Source organism: Cynara cardunculus (genome assembly GCF_001531365.2).
Source record: "Cynara cardunculus var. scolymus isolate 2C chromosome LG 13, CcrdV1, whole genome shotgun sequence".
NCBI lineage: Eukaryota > Viridiplantae > Streptophyta > Magnoliopsida > Asterales > Asteraceae > Cynara > Cynara cardunculus.
This window is the reverse complement of record NC_037540.1, coordinates 21,218,331-21,240,685: the sequence shown is the minus strand read 5'-3', so window position 1 is coordinate 21,240,685 and position 22,355 is coordinate 21,218,331. Positions and strand designations below refer to the sequence as shown.

Below are 22,355 nucleotides of genomic sequence, written 5' to 3'. Positions count from 1 at the left end.
ATGTGTATCATCATCTCTAATTAATGACAATTCACAAATAACCCTACAAAATTAATTTCCAACAAAGTTCTTGAATCCGCTTTGTGACAAGAGATAACGTTTAAAGCTAAACAAATAATCATTTGACAAGACCCTCTCTTAAGCACGTAAAAGATGCTTACTAATAATCCATTTTGATAACGGGAAATGTTACTGATAAGGTAAATGAAAACGGTATCTCTTGTCGTTAAACGCTTATCCAATAAACATTTGACAAGACCACTTAGTCATTGAAATTAGGGTTTATTAGATTTTAGTTATTGATATTGTTGTTTAATTACTAGTGATAATTGAAATGTAGATCCATCACTACAACAAAATCGGGTTTATAGGACACTCTCAAATTCTAAGTGTCTTAATAGATCTCTTTATTGGACTTAGTTTATAGGATCAAAAAAATAAAGTATCCTATCTAAATGCGTTGTAATAAGTTTATATGACGTTTTTTAACGTCGTAATAAGTGTTTAAGACACTTTTAATATAAAGCATTCTATTAGCAACTTTATAGGACACTATTTGAATAATTGTCCTACAAAAACAAATGTCCTATAAAAATTTGAGTTTATAGGACACTTTCTCAAAAGTGTCCTATAAAGTTGCTAATGTTGCATTTTGTATTAAAAATGTCCTCAAAAGCATTATATAAATTTATTACAACACCTTTAGATAAGACGTTTTATATTTTGGTTCTATAAATTAAGTCTTATAAAGCAATCTATTGGGACGCTTAGAGATCGGGGGCGTCCTATAAACCCAATTTTGTTGTATTGAGATATGTGGGAGAAAAGACAATTCAATAAGAAAAAAAATAATGAATGAGACCCTATGATATGCAAGTTCAGGTTAAACACTAAAATGGGATCTCATGATGTGTAGTAGAATGTCATTAAATTTTAAACGAGGCACCTACCTAGCGTCTAGAAAAACTATAGCAATAGCAAGCTCACGAGCTTAAATATTACAATTTGAAGTTGTTGCCAATGAACTGTTGAAACACGAAAGCAGCCAAATAGATAGAAATAGTAATAGTCGATTATCTTGAGCTTTGATATCAGATAAAAACTTAGAGAAACAGTACGCTATAACAGAAAGCATATGATAATTTAAGTTTTACATATTTTATTCTCCAAATTAACCATGCATACATATTTTACAAATAGGAACTTTGTAACAACAAAGATTCAAATTTGGGTCTTTCAAGCATGATAAAGTCGTCTTAACCAATTTGCCATTGAGCATTTTGTTAATTTTTAACCCATTTCGCTCTTTTAGTCTCTTTAAGGTAGTGTTTGGTATGCAGATTGGATGGAACAGAACAGGACGGGACGGTACAGGACGGGACAGGACATGACTAATTGTCCGTCCTATGTTTGGTACGACTAGGACAGGACGGGACAAAACTATTAAAATGACCATATTACCCCTAAATGTTGTTCAATGTTATTTTATATCATATGATAATTGTAAAATGACAACAAATCAATCAAAATAGTCATTTTAACTTTAGTCCTATGTTGTTCCACCTTTTTTGGTGGAACAAAAAAAATCAAGATTTGTCCCACTAAAATTAAAAATAGTCCTACCTTGTCCCATGTTTTTTTTGTCCATGGCATGCCAAACATGAGACTATTTTTTTTTGTCCCGTCCTATCCCATGTAGTCTGTATACCAAACGCATTGGAAGCCTGCTTCCTTTTTTTTTTATTGATCTTGAAAACTTTGCTCCGTATAATATATAATATATTACGATTCAGTAAATTAAACAACACATGTATAAATCTAATAGCATACATTATGAATTTAAATGCATTTTTATTATTTGTTTAAATATGTGTTATAATATAATAATAACAAATTCAAATTTTAATTATGACGATGAATAATTTACTCTGGTTATGGTTGTATTTTAATATTGTAACAAAAACTTAGGGGTCGAATATGTTAAAAGCTAATAAATATAAAATTATTATTGGAAATGTATATAAATTGGAATAAGTAATATATTTGAAATATTTTTATTTGATATTAAAAATGGTGTAACGGGTTGACAATGAATTACTATATACATAAATCTTTACACCATTTTAGTATAAAAATTATGCGAACGACTGAAGGTGGTCTAACATTATTTCTACATTCTTATATATAAACCCCAAAATATTTTGTGTTTTGTTTATTTTTATGCATTTTTAAGTGTTGCCGTCCATGCTATCAAAAAGCTCTGACCGACCCTGATTGGACTAGTTGTTCAAGTAAGCATCAGAACTTGAAATGCTTCTTTTATTTTTAGCAGCAATGTGCTTTCCAGACGAAGAACACGACTTACACTGAAATTTTAGTTGCCATAAAAGAATTATTTAAATAGATATGATTAGATATAAAATATACAATCACTCGAGATTGAAATTCAGAGACCATATAGCCAACAAGGGAAATCAATAACAAAAGACGAGAATTAAATGCAATACTCAAAGTCGACAATGCTGATGATCGACGATTATTACTATTTATGACTTGAACAATTTCAATTTCATGTATTTTATATTTACAATTTTTTTTTAATTTCCTTTGTCCTCATAATCAAATAAACAAACTATGATTTGATGAAAGTAAAAAGTAAAACATACTGCATTGCACATTTTAATTAATATAATGTTATAAGTTTAATAAAACATTAAGTTAACAACTTCATATTAATAACACAAAAAATAGAAATCTTTCAGAAAATAGTTAATATAAAAATTAGTTGATGTATAATAAACAAGTGTAGTACACCACTCCTCTAAAATAGGCTAATTTGTAGGTGATGAAAATCCGATCGATCGCTAAAAATATAATTTGCCGATTAATGGGAGAGAAAGGGAAGAAGACGACAATTATTTCGTGTAACTATTCACATCGACAAACAAGTGTAGTACACCACTCCTCTATTTTCTGTTTATAAATTTTATTTTTAAGTGCAATTGTCTCAATTTTAAGTACTTATCTTAATACAAACCATCAATTTGATGTTTTTCTTGAAATATGATTCGAGTTGAATTTTTTTAGTGCTAAAAAGGCCCATCAATTTTAGCGTTTTTGGTGTTTTTTTAATGTTGTCGTTGGAGTTGGTCTTAGGTGGACTAGGACTGATCATAATGGTTATGGCCGTTCATCATAATTTCTCCTGGAGACCGGTCTGGACAAGGAATGGTCACGTAATGCTGAGTTATGCCCAGGACTGGTTACGACTAGTCCTAGAACCGATCAGTTCGAGGGCAACCTACCAAAAAAAAAGTGATATTTATAATTCTTAGAAGAAGAAAAACCCATTTATATGGGAAAAAAAGGCTGTTCATCTCACAGCTGCAAACCTTGCCAAGATATGCATCAACATCTGCGCTATATGCATCTTCGATAAGGACAGGCTTACGGCATCGACAATGCCAACATTCACCATAAAATTTTGCAGTTTGATTAAGCACCCAAATAGTTGTCATCTCAGACTCCATCAAATTCCAAAATCAAAACTGTATGTTCAAGATAGTAGCAGCAGCAGCATTAATTTTTGGTGCAATCAACAGCATTCTCAGTATCTCCTGGCCCTGATGGATTTGGTTCAGTTGTAATGGGAGGAGGGCAGACTACATTTTTGACAACTGTGAAGTAGAGATCTAAATCTGCTCTGAGCTTTGAGCATGACGCTTCTATCCACTTTTCTGCTACGCTAGTCGGCAGGCTATCCAGGCTGTCCCTTTCGCGTTCTTCAATTGCAGGGCGTATTTCATCATATACGGAATCAAGTTTTGCAGTTGCTTCACTTCTTACCTCCTAAACAATGAAAATAGAGTGAAGATATAAGAGGTGAGTATGCAAGTCTAAACTTGATTTATTGAACCAATTCTTGATTATTTTTCTTTGCTTTTTTATGAATCTAGAAGGGAAGACAATTTGCAGGATTGTTGAAGAATAAGCAAAACTTCTGTTTTCAGTTCGTTAATTAACCGATTTGGCAGTTTGCCGTTATGACAGTGATGGCAGTTTCCTTTCCCGCCAAAGTCTTCTCTGTGAATCGTTGCCTCTCTTCGGTTTCAACCGTTGTGTTGGTTATGTTCCTTTATATATCTTTGTCTTCCATTTGTTGTTTATGACGTAATTCTGTACAATCTTTGTTCATATAATAAAAGTGATGTTTATGTGAATCAAGTATTTCGATATTAGTTATCTTTGATCTTACAACATATGGTATCAGAGCCATAATCGTATGGTTTCAAGTTCTCAGAGCATCCAGCAACTCCAATTGCCCAAACTAAATGGAAGAAACTACTTCCATTGGAGCATCCAAATGAAGGTGATGTTCGAGTCTCAAGACGTTTGGGCAATCATCGAAAGGACATCGAAAGGACATCGAAAGTGGAGACGAAGAACCAGTAGCTCTTACTGCACAACAAACCAGTGAACTTAATGAATCAAAGAGAAAGGACAAAAGAGCCCTGTTCTTGATTTATCAAGCAGTGGACGAAAATATTTTTGAGAGGATCTCAGCGTCGCAGACAGCCAAAGAAGCATGGGAAATGCTGTTTAAATCGTACAGAGGGGAAGAGAGAGTTAAGACTGTCAGGCTACAGAAACTAAGATGTGAATTTGACAGCCTTAAAATGAAAGAGACAGAGACAATAGAAGAATATTACACAAGGGTGATTGTGCTTCTCAATCAAATGAGATTGAATGGAGAAAGCATAAGTGATAGGAGAGTAGTTGAGAAAATCTTACGGAGTCTTACAAGAAAATTTGAGTATGTGGTAGTTCCCATAGAAGAATCCAAAGATTTATCAAATTTTTCTTTGGAAACCCTTCTAGGAACTCTTCAGTCTCATGAACTCAGAATGAGACAATTTGAAACATCTGTTATGGAGCATGCTTTCCAAACTCATACATCATGGGAAGCAAACACAAGTGAGAAGCAGAAAGGACTGGATTCAAGTAGAGAAGAACAAGGAACAGGAACTTTCAAGAGCAAAGGCAGAGGTAAACCTTACACTCAAGTTAAATGCTTCTATTGTGATAAGATAGGACATACAATTAAATTCTGTAGAAAGAGAACAGCAGAAGAAGGCAAGACATCCAGTTTTTTACACAAGGAAGAAGGTCATAATGATGATGATATGTTTATGATGTTAAGCATTCAAGAAAATACATCTAATGACCTTTGGGTACCTTGATAGTGGATGTAGTAATCATATGACCGGAAATAAGGACCTGTTTTTGAGTTTGGAAGAGTCTGAAAAGAAGGATGTGAGGACTGGTGATAACAAAAAATTGAGTGTATATGGGAATGGGGAGATCTTTGTCAAAATTAGAGACAAAGAGAAAAGGATATCTAATGTTTTTTTATGTTCCTGGCCTTAAGCATAACTTGTTAAGTGTAGGACAGCTGATCCTCAAAGGATACAAAATTATGTTCAAAGAGGAATGTTGTGAGATAACAGACTAAAATAACACTTTGATAGGAAGAGTTGCTATGACAAGTAACAAAATGTTCCCTATTAAGTTTGACAATGAGGAATTCTTTTCTTTGACCATAAGCACTAAAGACACCTCACTATTATGGCACAACAGATTTGGACATGTAAGTCTAAATACCATATCTCACATGCACAAGGTTGACTTAGTAAAAAGACTACCATCTGTCACTACACTTAGTCAAGTCTGTGAAGGGTGTGCTCTTGGAAAACATGCTAGGGAAGCATTTCCACACGACAAGACTTGGAGAGCCTCCAAACAATTAGAACTCATCCATTCTGATATCTGTGGACCTATGAGAACCACTTCATTTGGTGGCAGCAGGTACTTTCTGACATTTATAGATGACTATAGTAGAAGGGTTTGAATCTACTTTCTAAAAGAGAAATCAAAAACCTTTAACTACTTTGTGCTTTTCAAAGCTATAAAATTAAAACATTAAGGACTGACCGAGGGGGCGGGGGAATACATAGGAAAGGAATTTGAAGACTATTTGAAGAATAATGGAATTTACCATCAGTTGACTGCCAGTTACACACCCCAACAGAATGGGGTGGCAGAGAGGAAGAATAGGACCCTAGTAGAAATGGCTAGGTGCATGCTCAAAGCCAAAAACCTTCCTAATATCTTTTGGGCAGAAGCAATAGCCTGTGCTGCCTACTTGATAAACAGATCATTTACCAAAAGCCTCTCAAATAAGTCTCCTCAAGAAGCCTGGAATGGTTTTAAGCCAAGTGTAACCCATTTGAGAACTTTTGCATAAGGTGTTGGGTTAAGTCCCGCAACGAGCGCAACCCTCGTGGTGTGTGCCTTATGCCCATATTCCAAATCAAAAGAGAAGAAAGTTGGATGAGAAGTCAGAAAAAGCTGTTTTTGTTGGGTATAGTTATAACACCAAAGCTTACAAACTTTACAATCCTTTTGACCAAAAAAGTTATCACAAGTAGAGATGTGATATTGATGAAGATAAGGCTTGGGATGGACTGACTTGTGATGAAAATGGAAGTTGCATCCTAGATGAACACTTTAATCAAAACAGTCCTGATGTGGATCTTGAACCAAATGTTCCCACTACACCTGTTAGTGTACCTGTGAGAGCATCTACTTCAACTGAGGATGCTAGTTCTAATAGTTCATCCTCATCAGATCGTGCAAACAGAAAGACTAGAAGTCTGAGTGATCTTTATAATAATACACAGCCTATTCACATAAGCAACCTTGCTGATTTTGCTCTATTTGCAGATGTTGATCCACTGAATTATGAAGAAGCTTGCCAAGAGAAGAAATGGAGAGAAGCAATGGATTCTGAGATGAACTCAATCTTGAAGATCAATACATAGGAACTGGTTAAACTGCCCAGAGGACAGAAATCCATAGGAGTAAGGTGGATCTACAAGACTAAGTTCAATGAAAAGGGAGAGGCGGATAAGCATAAGGCAAGACTTGTTGTAAAAGGCTACAAACAACAATTTGGGATCAATTACCAAGAGGTATTTGATCCTGTTATCAGACTTGAAACCATTCGATTGATTCTGGCTATTGCTGCACAATATAACTGGCTTGTGCATCAAATGCATGTCAAGTCAGCCTTTTTGAATGGATATCTAAAAGAAAATGTTTATATTGACCAACCAAACGGTTATAAGAGAAAGGGTTAGGAGCATAAGGTATGTCATCTCAAGAAAGCACTGTATGGTCTGAAATAGGCCCCTAGAGCCAGGTATAGCAGAATTGAAGAACATTTCCTTGATCAAGGGTTCAACAAATGCAATTATGAGCACACACTCTTTATCAAGAAAGTTGGTAACACCATTCTCTTAGTCTGTATATATGTAGATGATTTAATCTTTACAGGTAATTCAAGTAAGATGATAGATGACTTCAAGAATTCAATGAAGTAGAACTTTGAAATGAAAGACTTGGGCCTCTTGCATTACTTCCTTGGGATTGAAGCAACTCAAGGTACACACTGTATTTCCATTTCTCAAAAGAAATATGCAAGAGATTTGCTACTAGCATTTAACATGGAGGATTGTATTACTGCTGACACACCTATGGAGTTTGGTTTAAAACTCTCAAAAGGGGACGATGGAAGAGAAGTTGACCCCACCCTTGATCGCAACTTAGTTGGGTGCCTTGTGTATCTCACGGCCACAAGGCCTGACGTTATGTTTTCTGTAAGCTCAGTGAGTAGGTTTATGGAAAATCCTATAAAGGAGCATTGGGATGCTGCAAGACGAATTTTAAGATATGTCAAAGGGACAATCATGGTATCACTTACAATCACTCTCAGGATTTTAAATTAGTTGGGTTCATTGACAGTGACTATGGGGGAAACATTGTAGATAGTAGAATTACAACTGAGTATGTGTTCAGTTTAGGATCAGGTGTCATCTCTTGGCAATCCAAGAAACAGAAGGTTGTTTTCCTGTCCTCTACAGAGGCAGAATACATGGCTTTATCCTCCACAGGTTGTCAGGCTCTGTGGCTTAGAGGTATCTTGGAGGAATTGGGAATTCCACAAAGTTCCTGCACACAGATTTATTGTGATAATAAATCTGCTATCTCATTGACTAGGAACCCTGTTTATCATGGAAGAAGCAAGCACATACGGATTAAATTTCACTCTATCAGGGAGCTTATTCATCACAATGAAGTTGGTGTTCTGTTTTGCAAGTCTCAAGATCAAGTTGCTGATATACTCACTAAATCCCTTAAACGTGGGAGTTTTATGATTCTGAAAAAGGAATTGGGAGTTCATGAAGTTTAGCTTATGGGGGAATGTTGAAGAATAAGCCAAACTTCTATTTTCAGTTCGTTAATTAACAGATTTGGCAGTTTCCCGTTATGACAGTTGATGGCAGTTTCCTTTCCCGCCAAAGTCTTCTAGTGAATCGTTGCCTCTCTTCAGTTTCAACCGTTGTGTTGGTTATGTTCCTTTATATATCTTTGTCTTTCATTTGTTGTTTGTGACGTAATTCCGTACAATCTTTGTTCATATAATAAAAGTGATGTTTATGTGAATCAAGTATTTCGATGTAGTTATCTTTGATCTTACAACAAGGATAACTGGATTTATTGTAAAAGCAGTATTGGCATGGGGAATATTTTTGATCCTGCTTGATTTTCATTTAAATAAGTAATACATAATTCGCTTAATATTACAGATTTGATTGATAAAATATTATCATTAATTTGACCCTGCTGGTGAAAACTCCCAACTCCACCACTCTGAAGTTCCATCTCACTCTTCCATTATGTTATGGTTTTCCAGGAACTACGATTTTCCAAAATCACCAACTTCTAGACACTGGACTGAGATAAAATCTGTTTCACCTATCCTCAGGCTTCTAATGGAAGTTTTTTCTCTATTTGGTAACCGTGGATGTTCCAGGCCCACTTACGCGTACCTCAACTAATCCCATGAGGCACTCAAGAAAATCCCCAATTGCCCCGAGGAGACTCGAACTCTCCTCAAACTGTGGAGGAGTCCCAATAATTGCCAGTTGAGCTGGCCTTCAAGGTTTCTAATGGAAGTTAATAAAGAAGAAACTGGCCCGTTCAACCAAGATGACTATGAAATGCAAAAGATCAAAACCTATAAAAAGGCTGAAGAGAATTGCCCATTTGTACCTCGCATTTTATGAGTTCATCTTGAACTTTTTTTGAAGCAAAGAGTTGAGCAACACGTTTTCCATTGATCTGCTTCCTACTAGAAAGCTTTTGCTTTCTGTTTGGGCTACGCTTAGCTGGCCGTTTTGTAGATCCTGTACCTGATCCGTTGTTAAAATCCCCAAAAGCATTATTACTCCTCAGCCCAGAAGCTACCACAGGATGCTGACCACCTTCTTTCTCCCCATCCGCTTCACACTTGAAGTTACCAACTGCCCCACCACCAACCATCCCTGAAAAACATGTCTTGTATTTATACCCAAAACTGTCGTTGTTTAGCCCAGCGTATTCTGTCTTCACAGTTATTGACGTTTCTTGGATGGCAGAGTCCGTAACTTTGTTGAGTTTATCTGAAGGTTCGTCTTCAGCAGAATCATACAGGGGAAATTCATCAACTGTATATCTGATGGAAAAGAAACCTCAATACAGATCATTCAATTGTACATCAAATGCAAAAATAAACAATAAGAAAAAAAATTATTATGCAATATAGCAAATAAAGACGGAACATCTGATGACCAGATATAACATATTTCAGACCACCTGCAAGTTCTAAATATAATTCATTATCAAATCCTCCCTTCGCCCGAAAATAAATGTCCAGAGTAATTACTACACTTTTGTAATTAACTAAATGACAATTCTACCCTTAATAATAGAGGGACTAATTAATTTCTCCATCTCAAAATTAAGAGTAGAATCGGAAAGTAGGCACTCCTTTTGAAAATGAACAGTTAATTTCGGACAAACTAAAATAGAAAATGTGGACACTTATTTGGGATGAAGGGAGTAATAAGAAAACATTCACTGCCAAAGACCAAATCCCACTTCCTCTCTTCTCAACTCTTACAATACCTTTCGATGGTCAGTAGAACCATGTTCTCAACTTTACTATTTTCTTAGGTCTGCAAAGCGCTTGTCGATACTAGGATATCTTCAGAACATACACAAATTCCATTCTATCTTTCTGATGTTAGCTGAACAAGGGACAGGCCTACATTAAATACCCTCTCTGCCTCATTTTGTGCCCTACTTTTACGATTTCATCAATATAAAAATGAGGCGAATTAGAAAAAAAGAAGCCACTGAATTGATTTGATTATTCGAAGTGTATCAGCTTCTGGTGAGCGCTAATCGAACTTTATTTCCACAACTGACTTCTACACACTTCATTCACAATAACTAAAGCATTCCAGAAGCTGGAATCTCATGTATCTCGGCCTTACAGGTTCAAAATTTTGATTATCCAAGTCATGACTTCTACACTCCCCCCAATCTATTTATGCCTGCTTTAGCCGACCTTTTCAACTAACCCAACTAACTCCCAAAGAAAACTACAAAAACTCTTTGATGACAACTGGCACGACTTGTGTCTGTTTCCTCCCTTTTTCTTATGCCTTGTGTGTGTTTCAATCCCCTAGCCTCATCAGCTTCTCATTACTTTGATGTTGGCTAATATTCTGTTTGACCAAAGAGATTATCATAGAATATTATGGAACATGAAAAAAACTTATGAAAGACGATTGTAGGACCCCGAACAAAGTATTGCTCGATTATAACCTTTATTTAAGATAAAATAGTTCCCTACATATTTAGTAACAAGTAATAGAAAGGTACCCGCTAAATTGTCCCAGCAAAAAGGTGGTGGAGTTTCCATAACAAGGTCTAGGGTCAAATCCGGCCACGCTCACCCAGCCCCAGGACATCGCAATTTACCTCCCCCAAGATGTCCGTGGGACCGGTATGGTGGGGGCGCTCTGGAGGGTGGTGTAAACCCTTTTTCCTCAACTAGTAATAAAAAGGTTAAGAAAAAGAATTGTACAAGATTCCTTGAGAATATCTTGTCAATTAAACAGGCAGAAGAGTAGTTACCATTCTGATATGTCTAAAAGAACATAAGCATATTAATATATGCCAGCTAGATCGCTAAAACCAACATATATACATACATATGCATGTAGGAAAAGATCCAGATAGAACTGTAAGAGGCTGTATCCTTACCCTCTCCATTGAATTCCTTTCAAATAAATAGTCGATTACAAAAGTTTACAAAGGAAACCTACCATATACAATAAAGAAAATAAATCAAATCAAACCTAAAAATATTATTTACATAATTACTAAACACCCCCGCAGTCGAAGCGGTAGAGGGACGAACGGTGAGACTAGATTGAAATTCGGTGAACAAGGTGGAAGGAAGGCCTTTGGTAAAGACGTCAGCGTACTATGACGAGGAGGGAACATGAAGCACACGAACATGACCAATGGCAACCTTTTCACGAACAACATGGATGTCCATCTCAATTTTCTTAGTGCGTTGGTGTTGAACGGGATTGCTGGAGAGATAAACGGCATTAACATTGTCACAGTACACTAAGGTGGCCTTCTGGATTGGATGATGGAGTTCAAGTAGCAAGTTCCGGAGCCAAAGTCTCAGCGACAGCATTGTCGACTCCACGTTACTCTGCTTCAACACTAGATCGGGAGAGTGTAGGCTGCCTTTTGGAGGACCATGAAATTACATTGTCCCCCAAAGAGACGCAATATCCGGATGTGGAGCGGCGGGTGTCTGGACAACCATCCCAGTCGGTGTCGGAGTAGGCAATCAAACTTGAAGTAGAAGAAGAGGTAAGGTGAAGCCCATGGTCTAGAGTGCCTTTAACATATCGGTTCACGTGGCGCATGCATGAACAAGCAGACTTGTTGGATAGCATAGCTGAGATCTAGACAAGTAAACGTCCAGTATTATAAGGAACCTGCGAGGCTGTGATACAAAGTAGGATCAGATACCGGATCTCCAAAGTCAGCACTCAGCTTGCACTTGTTGTCGACGGGGTGGCAATCGGTTTATAGTTAGCCATTTTAGCACATCTGAGGATACTTTCGGCATATCGCTTTTAGGAAAGAAACATGGAGCCATTTCCTCGACGAATAAAAATACCGAGAACGTAGCTAAGGACTCCCAAATCAGTCATTGCAAACTCGGTAGTGAGAGTGGTGATGATATGATGAAGGAAGGTAGTAGAAGACACTGTCAAAACAATGTCATCCACATACAAAAGAAGATAAGCGATGTCACCCCCGCGCTGATATATAAATAGAGAGTTGTCACACTTGCTACTCCGAAAACCCATCTGATGAATGTAGGTAGCGAACCGGTGATGCCAGGCCCAAGGTGCCTGTTTAAGGCCATATAAAGACTTCCGAAGGAAGCACACATGGAAGGGGGTTGAGGAGTCCAAAAATCCCGGAGGTTTGTACATATAGACCGTTTCCTTCAAATCACCATGAAGAAAAGCGTTTTTAGCATCAAGCTGATGTATCGCCCATGAGTGAAGAGGGCAATACTGAGCACTGTACGGATGGTTGCCGGTTTGACAACCAAACTAAAGATCTCATCACAATCCACCCAAATCTGTTGAGACTTACCATTGACCACTAATCGAGCCTTGTGACGTTGCCAGCTACAGCCAAAATCAAATTTGTGCTTAAAAAACCATATGCAACAAATGATATTAGTATCATCAGGTTGGGGAACCAACTCCCAAGTACCATTTTTAATCAAAGCAATGTATTCCTCTTGCATGGCGGCATTCCAGCTAGGCTCCGTGAGGGCATCTGATGGGAACGGCGCAAGGGAGAAATGTTTATAGTGTTTAGATTAAAGGTGGGTGTGAGATTGTGGATACCGCTTTGGGCACGGGTGGTCATCGGGTGGGTACAGGTAGGTTAGTGGGAGGGGGGAGGGTGTGGGGCAGCAGAGGCCTCTGATGGGGGCTGCACGGTAGTAGTTTCAGTTTGCGGCAGCTGGTGAGGCTCAGGATAGAGCTGCTGGTTATGCTGTTGATAAGGTTTAGTACGGCGAGTGTAGACAATAGTGGGCTGCGAGGTGGGAGGAGGGGCTGTTTGGGACGGTATTGGGTTATTTGTGGGGTTAGATGTCATGAAATTGCTCAAGGATAAGTGGGGAGGGGTCAATGGCCATGAGAAAGTCATAAGATGTCGGGCGAGACACGTGAATGGAAGAGTGAGGAAAGACGTTCTCATCAAAGGTGACATGAGGAGAGATGAAACACTTTCGGGTGGAGAGATCGAAACAATAATAACCTCTATGATTGGGTGGGTAACCAAGGATAGTGCAAGGGATTGAGCGGGGAGAAAGTTTGTGCCTGGCGGAGGCGGAGATATTAAGGAAGCAAAGGCACCCAAAGGTTCATTGGTCGGTGTATGAAGGGGCACGCAAATAAAGTGCATGTGTGGGAGTGGCAAGTCCCAATGTCTTAGTGGGAAGAATATTGTGAAGGTAGACAGCCATATGGAGAGAGGCGACCCAAAATGAGGGGGGAAGGGATGCATGAGTAAGAAGGGTGCGAGAGATGTCATTGGGAGTGCGGATGATGTGTCCTGCTTTACCATTTTGGCAAGAGGTCTTAGGACATGAGAATCGAAAAACCATGCCGTGAGTTTGACAAAATGAGTGGAAAAGAGATTGGCAAATTCACGCCCCATATCACATTAAAAAGATTTTATGTCTCGTTCCAATTGAGTTTTAATTAGGGCATGAAATTGGAGAAATTTGTTGTAAACTTCAAACTTGTGTTTAAGAGGATATACGTAGACAAAGTGAGTGAAATCATCTAGAAGCACACGATAATACTGATAACCACTCGAACTTAACACGAGGGAGGTCCAAAGATCACTATGAATAATATCAAATGGTGCAAAGGTACGAGACATGGATGGTTTAAAAGGTAAGCAAACATGTTTAGTAATCTGACAAGAGGAACATAAACTATGGGAGCAAAGCTCCTTATTACATGAAATCAGGTTTTTACTACGAAGAAAACTAAAAACATGAACCTAGACGTTGATACCATGTTTAGGATGAAAGAGCCGCTAGAGACAGTGATGGAGGAGAGTGAGGCTAAGAGAGACTGAGACTGGAAACTAGATAAAGGTTGCCCGGGCTATTACATCTCATGACCGTGCCCCCCGTTCGAAGATCCTTCACAGAAAAACCATAGGGATCAAACTCAACAGAAACATTGTTGTCTTTGGTAAATTGGCGAACAGAAATAAGGTTTTTAATGATGTGAGGTGTGTGAAGAACATTGGGAAGATGGAGGTTGGGGGAAAGGTAGGCTAAGCCGGTACCCATAACAGGAAGGCGTTCACCATTGCCAATATAAGCAAAGTTAACAGTACTTGAATTAGAAATGGTATGGAGAGATCATGTGTCTAAAGTCATGTGAGAAGTATCCCCATAGTCTGTACCAAGTGGGATCAGGCGCTTGGAGATTCATGGTGCTGAAGGTAGTTGGTAAGTCTGTGAACTGCTTAGCTAGAGCATCATGAGTGAAGTATGCTTGTTGTGGTCGAGGACCAAGAACCCGTACCGTGGATGGGTGACTAGAGGTAGTGGGATATAGGCATGGAGGCATAGGCCACGGTGCACTCCAGCAATAAGGAGCGGGCCATGGAGAGGCATTCCCAGTTTGTTGACGTGATGGCGGTGCTAAGAAGCGGTTCTAGGAATTCCCACGAATGTTCCTATTCCGGGGATTGCGATTTCCATTGCCCCGGTTGTCGTTGATGCTGGGAGTTGGGGCAAAGGAAGGTGGAGCAGCTACTAAGGCTATTGTCTCTCTATGTTCCGCATGGGCATGGCGAGATTCCTTGCAAAGCAGCATACTTCGGGTTGTGTCAAAAGATGGTAGAGGGGAGGTGTTGCTGATAATGCTACCCACAGTATCCAACCTCGGGCCATTGATTAGTTGAAGGACCAATGGTTGATCGCTCACCGTATGATCAACATCCGAAAATTGGTCGGACAACATCTTGAGTCATTAACAATATGGAGCAACCAAAGGGAAATCACGCAGATGTGTGTGATTGAATTGGTGTTCCAAATCTGTTGCAGATGAAAAAGGGTTTTGATGTGTAGCCAAGCATCTCGGGCAGTAGAACAAGGCTCAAGGATCGTGACGAGAAGATCTTTGCGTAATAGTACCATAAATCCAAGACAAAAGGATGCCATCATTTGATCCCACTTAGTTTGGGTGAGGCGGAGATCAGTGGCAGACCCATCTATATGGTCCATGACACAGTAAGCATGGGCCGCAACTTGGAAGAGTTCGTCCCATGAATGGTACTGAACTTGTTGTGGGTCGAGAGTGAGAGGAATCAAGTTTCGAATGTTGCTGACAGTCTGCACAGGGTGAAGAGAAGAGGATGGTGGGGTTGTGTTGTCTTTTGGTGCCCGGTAAATAAACCACAAAGGTTTTGTGTATTGATTTGATATGTAACCTAATTACAATCAGTCTCTATATAGAGATACTAATTACATAGGAGTGCCCTCTACATTATACTAATTGCACTTAAGTACATGTAGTCTAATACACCCCCACAAGTTAAGGACAGGTAACAACCAATAGCTTGGATTGTAAGAATAGAAATCTAGGAGTCGGCAACACTTTCATGAAAATATCAGCAATCTGCTCTTTTGTGGAAATGAATTGTACAAAAAGGTCTCCTTTAGCAATCTTTTCTTTGACAAAATGAAAATCAACATCCACATGCTTTGTTCGTGGATGAAAGACTGGGTTGGCTGATAGATAGGTTGCACCTAGATTGTCACACCACAAGATAGGAGCTGATGGGGCATGAACGCCAAGTTCATGAAGGAGAGCTTAAGCCAGGTAAGTTCAGCTACAGTATTAGCCAAAGCCTTATATTCCGACTCAGTAGAGGATCGAAAACAGTGGGTTGTTTGTGAGCGGTCCAAGATACAAGGTTAGAACCCAAATAGATGGCAAATCCCCCCGTGGACCGACGATCATCCAGACACCCAGCCAATCAGCATCGGAGAAGGCTTGGAGAGACTGGTCAGCATTGGAGAAGGCTTGGAGACGAACAAGTAAGCCACAGTCAACAGTGAAGATAGCGTAGAATCTGTTTGACCGCAGACCAATGTGATGTAGTAAGGGCGGGCATGCATGAACTGACACACATTATTAACTGCAAAAGCGAAATCTGGCCGAGAAAGAGTAACATATTGAAGAGCACCAAGGACCTGCCTGTATTTAACTGGGTTAGAAAAAGCAGAACTGTCAGCTAAAGATAGCGAACAAGACGAGGTCATGGGGGAAGGCATAGGCTTAGAGTCTGAGAGGCCTGCTCGTTGTAAAAGCTCCAGAATGTACCTATTTTGAGAAAAGATGATGTAAGGTCCTTGAGGGACGATCTCAATACTCAAGAAGTAGTTTAGAGAGCCTAGATTCTTTATCGCAAAAACTAAGCCCAGTTGTTGAATGATGGCATCGATAGCAGCATTATTGTATCCCGTGATGATGATGTCATCAACATACACTAAGATGTATAAAAGAGTGCCAGCATGACTGAAAATAAACAGTGAAGGATCAGTCTTGGAGCCTACAAAGCTATTAAGGGTATGAAGAGCCTTGGAAAGGCGGTGAAACCAAGCCCGTGGGGCCTGCTTGTGGTCGTGGACTTGTGGAGTAGACAAACATGATCTGATCGTTGTGGGTCAATAAATCCTGGAGGCTTCTTCATATACACTGTTTCAGTAAGATGGCCATGAAAAAAAGCATTTTGAACATCAAGTTGCCTGCGACCATCTCTGAGAAACCGCAAGCGATAAAACAACCCTGATGGTAGTGGTCTTGACAACAGGACTGAAGGTTTCGTGAAAATCAATGCCATGTTGCCAAAAACCTTTTGCGACAAGTCTCGCTTTGTAATTAGTGATGGCACTTGTCTTGTCCTGTTTTATCCTGTAAACCCACTTACAATCAACAACATTAGTATCATTAGCACGAGGAACTAGAGACCACGTGTTGTTTTTAACAAGAGGGGAATACTCCTCGGCCATAGCTTGACGCCATTCAGGATAATTGTTGGCAACGGTAAACAAGATTGGTTCAATGGGTCTAGTGAAGGTGTTGGTAAGATTAGTTAAAGGATTAAAGGGAACCCGTTTTTTGGGGTTGGGCTGGAGGTTAGGAGGACGGCGAGTAGTGATGGAGAGGAGAAAATGGATGATAATGGAGATAAACCACTCGTATCTAGATCATGGTGTAAAGGGGAAGAGGGTTCAGGAGAAGACTGAGAGATAGGCAAGAAAGGATGTGGTGAACTGGGCGGATCAGGTACTACAGAAGATGGAGCGACAAGTAGAGTGATGTAGGTTACCACGTGAAGTGATATCGAGGAGGTGTAGGGACATGATAATGTAGGTGAGGAAGTGGGGATAATAGGAATAGCAAAGGGGAAGTGGTCTTCATTGAAGTTAATATGACGAGCAATGTATAGACGCTCGGTCCATAGATCAAGGCAATGATAGCCATGATGGAAAGGACTATAGCCAAGAAAGACGTAAGGGGTCGACCGAAAGTCAATTTTGTGATGGTTGTATGGTCGAAAGTGAGAAAAGCATTGAAAACCGAAGACCCGAAGAAAGGAGTAACTAGGAGATCGTTTGAAGAGATGTTCGAACGGTGATTTGTTGGTTGAGGTTCACGAAGGCATGCGATTGATTAGGTATACAATGGTATCGAAGGCGTAATGCAGAAACGTTGAGGAACAATGGATTGAGCAAGCAGAGTGAGACCAGTTTCAAAGACATGTCGATTGCCTCGTTCCACGAAGCTGTTTTGCTCATTGGTGTGAGGACATGAACCGCGATGAACAATGCCAAGGGATGAGAAGGGAGATAGATTTCAAAATTCACCACCTAAGTCAGTTTGAACATTTTTTACTTTCGTAGTAAATTGTCTTTCGACTATGGTAAGAAAACCTTTGACGGTGTTGTAGACATCTGATTTTTGAGCCAATGGATAGATCCACATATAACGAGAATGATGATCAACACATAGCATAAAGTAACGATGATCTACAATAAACCAAATCTAAAATTTTATTACTTCGAACGGAAGAATCCGGTAAGGAATGTTATGATGATTTGCCCATTTGATAGGACGTACAAAAGGTAATGTCTTATTTGTAGCAGGAATAAAAAATCTAGAAAGCATAAAATGAAAAAGACGCTGATGTGAATGACCGAGCCGCTTATGCCAAATGGTAGAGGATGCACGATCAGCAGCAAAAGCGATTTTATTGATAGACTTAAGCGATTTTAGTGCATGCACACTTGTCCTTCACGAAAAAAAATTGAGTGAAATTCAAAGAAAACATTATTATCTAAACAAAATTTCTAGACAAAAGGGTTTGTGTGGTGAGTTGGTTGAGGAGCCAATATGAAGTATAGGGAATCCCTTACCATTACCAACATGGAGAGCGTCACTACCATGATAAGCTTCAGAGTTATCCATGCTTGCTAAATTAGGGGTAACATGACTGCTTCTGTGTCAGGAAATCATGAAGTTGATTCAGCCAATGGGAAGGCACGGTTGTTGGCAAAGTTAGCAGTTTGCCTAGGACAAATGGTGGATGTGATGGGAGGTGCCCAATACCACAGCGGTTACAAGTTCCATATATTGTGCTTTGATTTAATGTCCAGCTAAATTGGTGACCATCGCCATGTCCACGGCTGCTGCCATGAGAAGTTCCACGGCGACGATTACCACGGTTGTTGTTGCAGGGCTAACGAGAACCATAGAAAGCTTGAGAGCCTGAAGTTGCAGCAGGCATCAACTGATAACCAAGGGTAGATGCAATGGAACTAATCTGAGAAGCAAGTTGTTGATGATGACAGACAGAAGACTGTGACAAACCAGAATTGCCGGTTGTAGCTACAAAAACCTAAGAAACAGATAGAGTAGAGGCACAAGTTTTCCCAAGCATGTAGTCATGGTCACTAAGAAGGGCATGAAGTTCATTGAAGGCAGTTGGGAATTGACGTGTGATGATGGTAGATTGGAGACCATTGTATTCTTCATGGAGAAACTACAAGCATAACGAGATCTTTATCTTTGACAGGATCGCCAATGGCAGCTAGAGCATCTGCATACTCCTGTGCACGATTGAGATGAAGCCTCTGGAGTTTTATCACCTTTCATCTGAATTTTGAGAATTTGAGTTTTCAGTGTAGATTCCCTGGATAATGTGTGAGGGGCATAGGCTCGTTCTATGGTAAGCCATAGATCACGGGAAGTTTCAGTGTTTCACCTGGACATGTCAAAAAGAGGCTTCGAAGATAGTGGAGATAATCAGCATGCGAACATGAGCATCATTAGAAATCCAAATCGGGTCATTAGGGTTAGCTTGTGGATCGGTGGTAGCCTTTGGATCGGAGGTGGTTGTGGTTGATGGTAGATGGTAGATGTTTGGATGGACACTGCATTGATCCATCTATATATCCGAATAGTTTATTTGTGACAAGAAAGGGTTGAATCATTGTTTTCCAATAACCATAGTTTGTAGGAGTTAGGGTAAAAGCAAACTTGTGTGAATTGTGAGATTGTTTCTCCGTTGTTGTGAAAGAGGCTATTAGAGCCATGATGTAGTAATGTACTGTCAAAGAATAAAAGACTGAAAATTAGGGCTCCAGGGCGACGGCGGCAACGGCAGACAGCAGACGGCAGATTCAAAAAGTAGGGTTCTGGCGACAGCGGGCAACAGATTCCAGCAGTGGCGGCGGCGGCAGCGAATGATTCCAGCGATGGTGGCGGCAGCGAACAGTCAGATTAACAGAGGCCGCGGCAGTAGCAAACGATCAGCCTTGTAGTGGCGTGACCAAGAGGGCAGGTAGGGTTTTGGTAACTTGGCTCGAATACCAAAATAAACCACAAGGATTTTGTGTATTGATTTGATATGTAACCTAATTACAATCGGTGTCTATATATACAGATACTAATTACTTTGCCCTCTACATTATACTAATTGCACTTAAGTACATTTAGTCTAATACTAGTTAGTCATTGTTGTCGATGCGATAAAACACAGACAAGTTGGTATCGTTGAGGTAAGTAAGGCACAGCAGCTACTGCACAAGGTACAACAATAATTGCAACAGGTTGAATAATGCTTTTAAAGCAGGGGGTAAAAAAATAGGGTTAATGGGTTAAAGGGAAAAGAGTGATGGAGAGAGAGAGAGAGAGAGAGAAGACTGTTGATGAAGAACGAAACGATGCAGAGAGAGAGAGAGAGAGGAGTTGCTGTGAAGAACATTCCAAGGAAGAACGAGGCTGATGCCATGTAAAAGGCTGTATCCTTGCCCTCTCCATTGAATTCCTTACAAATAAATAGTCGATTACAAAAGTTTACAAAGGGAACCTACCACATACAATAAAGAAAATAAATCAAATCAAACCTAAAAATATTATTTACATACCTTGAAAGAGAACAAAACAAACGAAAAAACGGATCTATACACCTAATAAATAAGTAACTTTGGGGACACGTGTCATGTTTTTGTGTGACGGTTATTGATTTTTCCCGCCTAAACATGTATCTAGAGACAATTTTCACTTACGGTTCAAATAGGTCTATTTAAGTGACATTTGTCCCTCTACACGTTTATTTTCCTGTTTTCATGGTTTAACTGATTTCCCAGACTAATTAGAAATCTCTAATATGTTTTCTATAGTTTCTAAATCTGGAGGCTTCTTTTCCAAACTTAGAAGTTTGAATGTTGAACATGTATGTAGACACAATTTACATTACTGGTTCAAATGGGCCTATTTAATTGACATCTGTCCCTGTAAACATAACTGATTTCCGTATGAAAAGGGATTTCTTTTCAAATACTTAAATAAGCAAAAGTCTGGATTTCCATTCCTCAAACTTATAAGTCTGAACTCCTTTTCCTCAGTTAAAATTCAGTGTTGTATGCCAGACTTATAAGGCATACCAGTATAAAAGTCTAAGGACATGTGTGAACTCCTTTTCCTCAGTTAAAATTCAGAGTTGTCTTCCAGACTTGTAAGACATACCAGTATAAAAGTCTGGGGACAAGTCTGAACTCCTTTTTCTCAATTAAAATTCAGAGTTGTCTTCCAGACTTGTAAGACGTACAAGTATGAAAGTCAGGGAAAATCAGAGTTATAAGTCTGAATTTAACTCTGAAGTGGCCTCCAGACTTACGACATAAGTCTAGGGAAATTCAAAGTTGTAAGTCTGAATTTAACTCTGGAGTGGTCATCAAAACCGGGTTTAAAATTTCAAATTCGGATTTTTGAAGCATTTAAAATTTAAGCTCGACCCAGCCAGGGGCTCTGCCCTTTGGACACCGCCAAGGGCTGCCACCCCTTAGACCCCGCCACCGGGGGCACTGCCCCCGGACTCCCATCGTTTAGGGGCGAATCAAAATAAACTCAAACAAGTGTGCACTCCGCACCTTCCTTACTTGTTCGATATTTATCATGATTACATTGGTCAACAAATTAATCCCATTACACTTAAATGACATTAGAGATACAAATCACCAACACGAAGTCATCAGATATTGGTTATTTCTCAGACTTACAACATAACTCTGAATTATCTGTTCCAAACTTAGTTCTATAGTTTATTCCTAGACTTAGAATACAACTCTGAACTCCTCTTCAGAGTTGAAGTTCAGAGTTACGTTTCTGAGTTATAAGAAGTCAAAATTCTTGTGACTCAGAGTTATGCTCATAGATACTTTCTAGACTTAGAAGACAACTCTGAATTCCTCTTATTCAGAGTTAAGTCCAAAGTTATTTTCCAGCCTAACAATAGAACTCTGAATTCATATGTTTCGGAGTTAATGTCCAGAGATTTCCTCATTTAAAATACCACGTGTAATACACTGGGTCAAACCTAGTGAAAAAATATATCAAAATGGATGTCAAATTAAATATAATAAAGTGATTGCTTTTTTGGTGTAATTTGTTTTACTCCAATTTTCTTTTTGTATTTCGCTGATTTTCGATTTAAAAATTAAGAAAAAATATTTGTATTTTTTAAAGAAGGTGGTTATAACCACCTTTTTAATCACATATGCTGAATCATCTCAATCCAATGGTTTGGATGGGTTCTTCAGTTCTTCCTTTTTCTCAAGGTTCTCTCCCGATCTCATCCCTATGCTATGCATATATATAGGGGTTAAATCAAATGAGGACCACAAAAATATTGGGAACACGTGAGGACCGATCTAAGCCTCAATTTGGTTTTCATCCTATGGTTTTAATTGAAAACTA

General features: G+C 39.1%; 1 protein-coding gene across 4 annotated transcripts in view; it reads right to left on the bottom strand.

Annotated features, from left to right (window-relative positions):
* Nucleotides 1-3,367: 3,367 nt before the first annotated feature.
* The window catches only part of LOC112525737 (histone-lysine N-methyltransferase ASHH1), a 44,322-nt gene continuing 25,334 nt past the window's right edge, over nt 3,368-22,355 (bottom strand). For all 4 annotated transcript variants that reach the window (XM_025135977.1, XM_025135976.1, XM_025135975.1 and 1 more), the window contains 2 exons: nt 9,175-9,616; nt 3,368-3,849 (listed from right to left, as the gene is read on the bottom strand). In XM_025135977.1, coding sequence (XP_024991745.1) covers nt 3,580-3,849; nt 9,175-9,616 — 712 coding nt within the window. In that variant the 3' untranslated portion in view covers nt 3,368-3,579. The remainder of the gene's footprint in view (nt 3,850-9,174; nt 9,617-22,355) is intronic.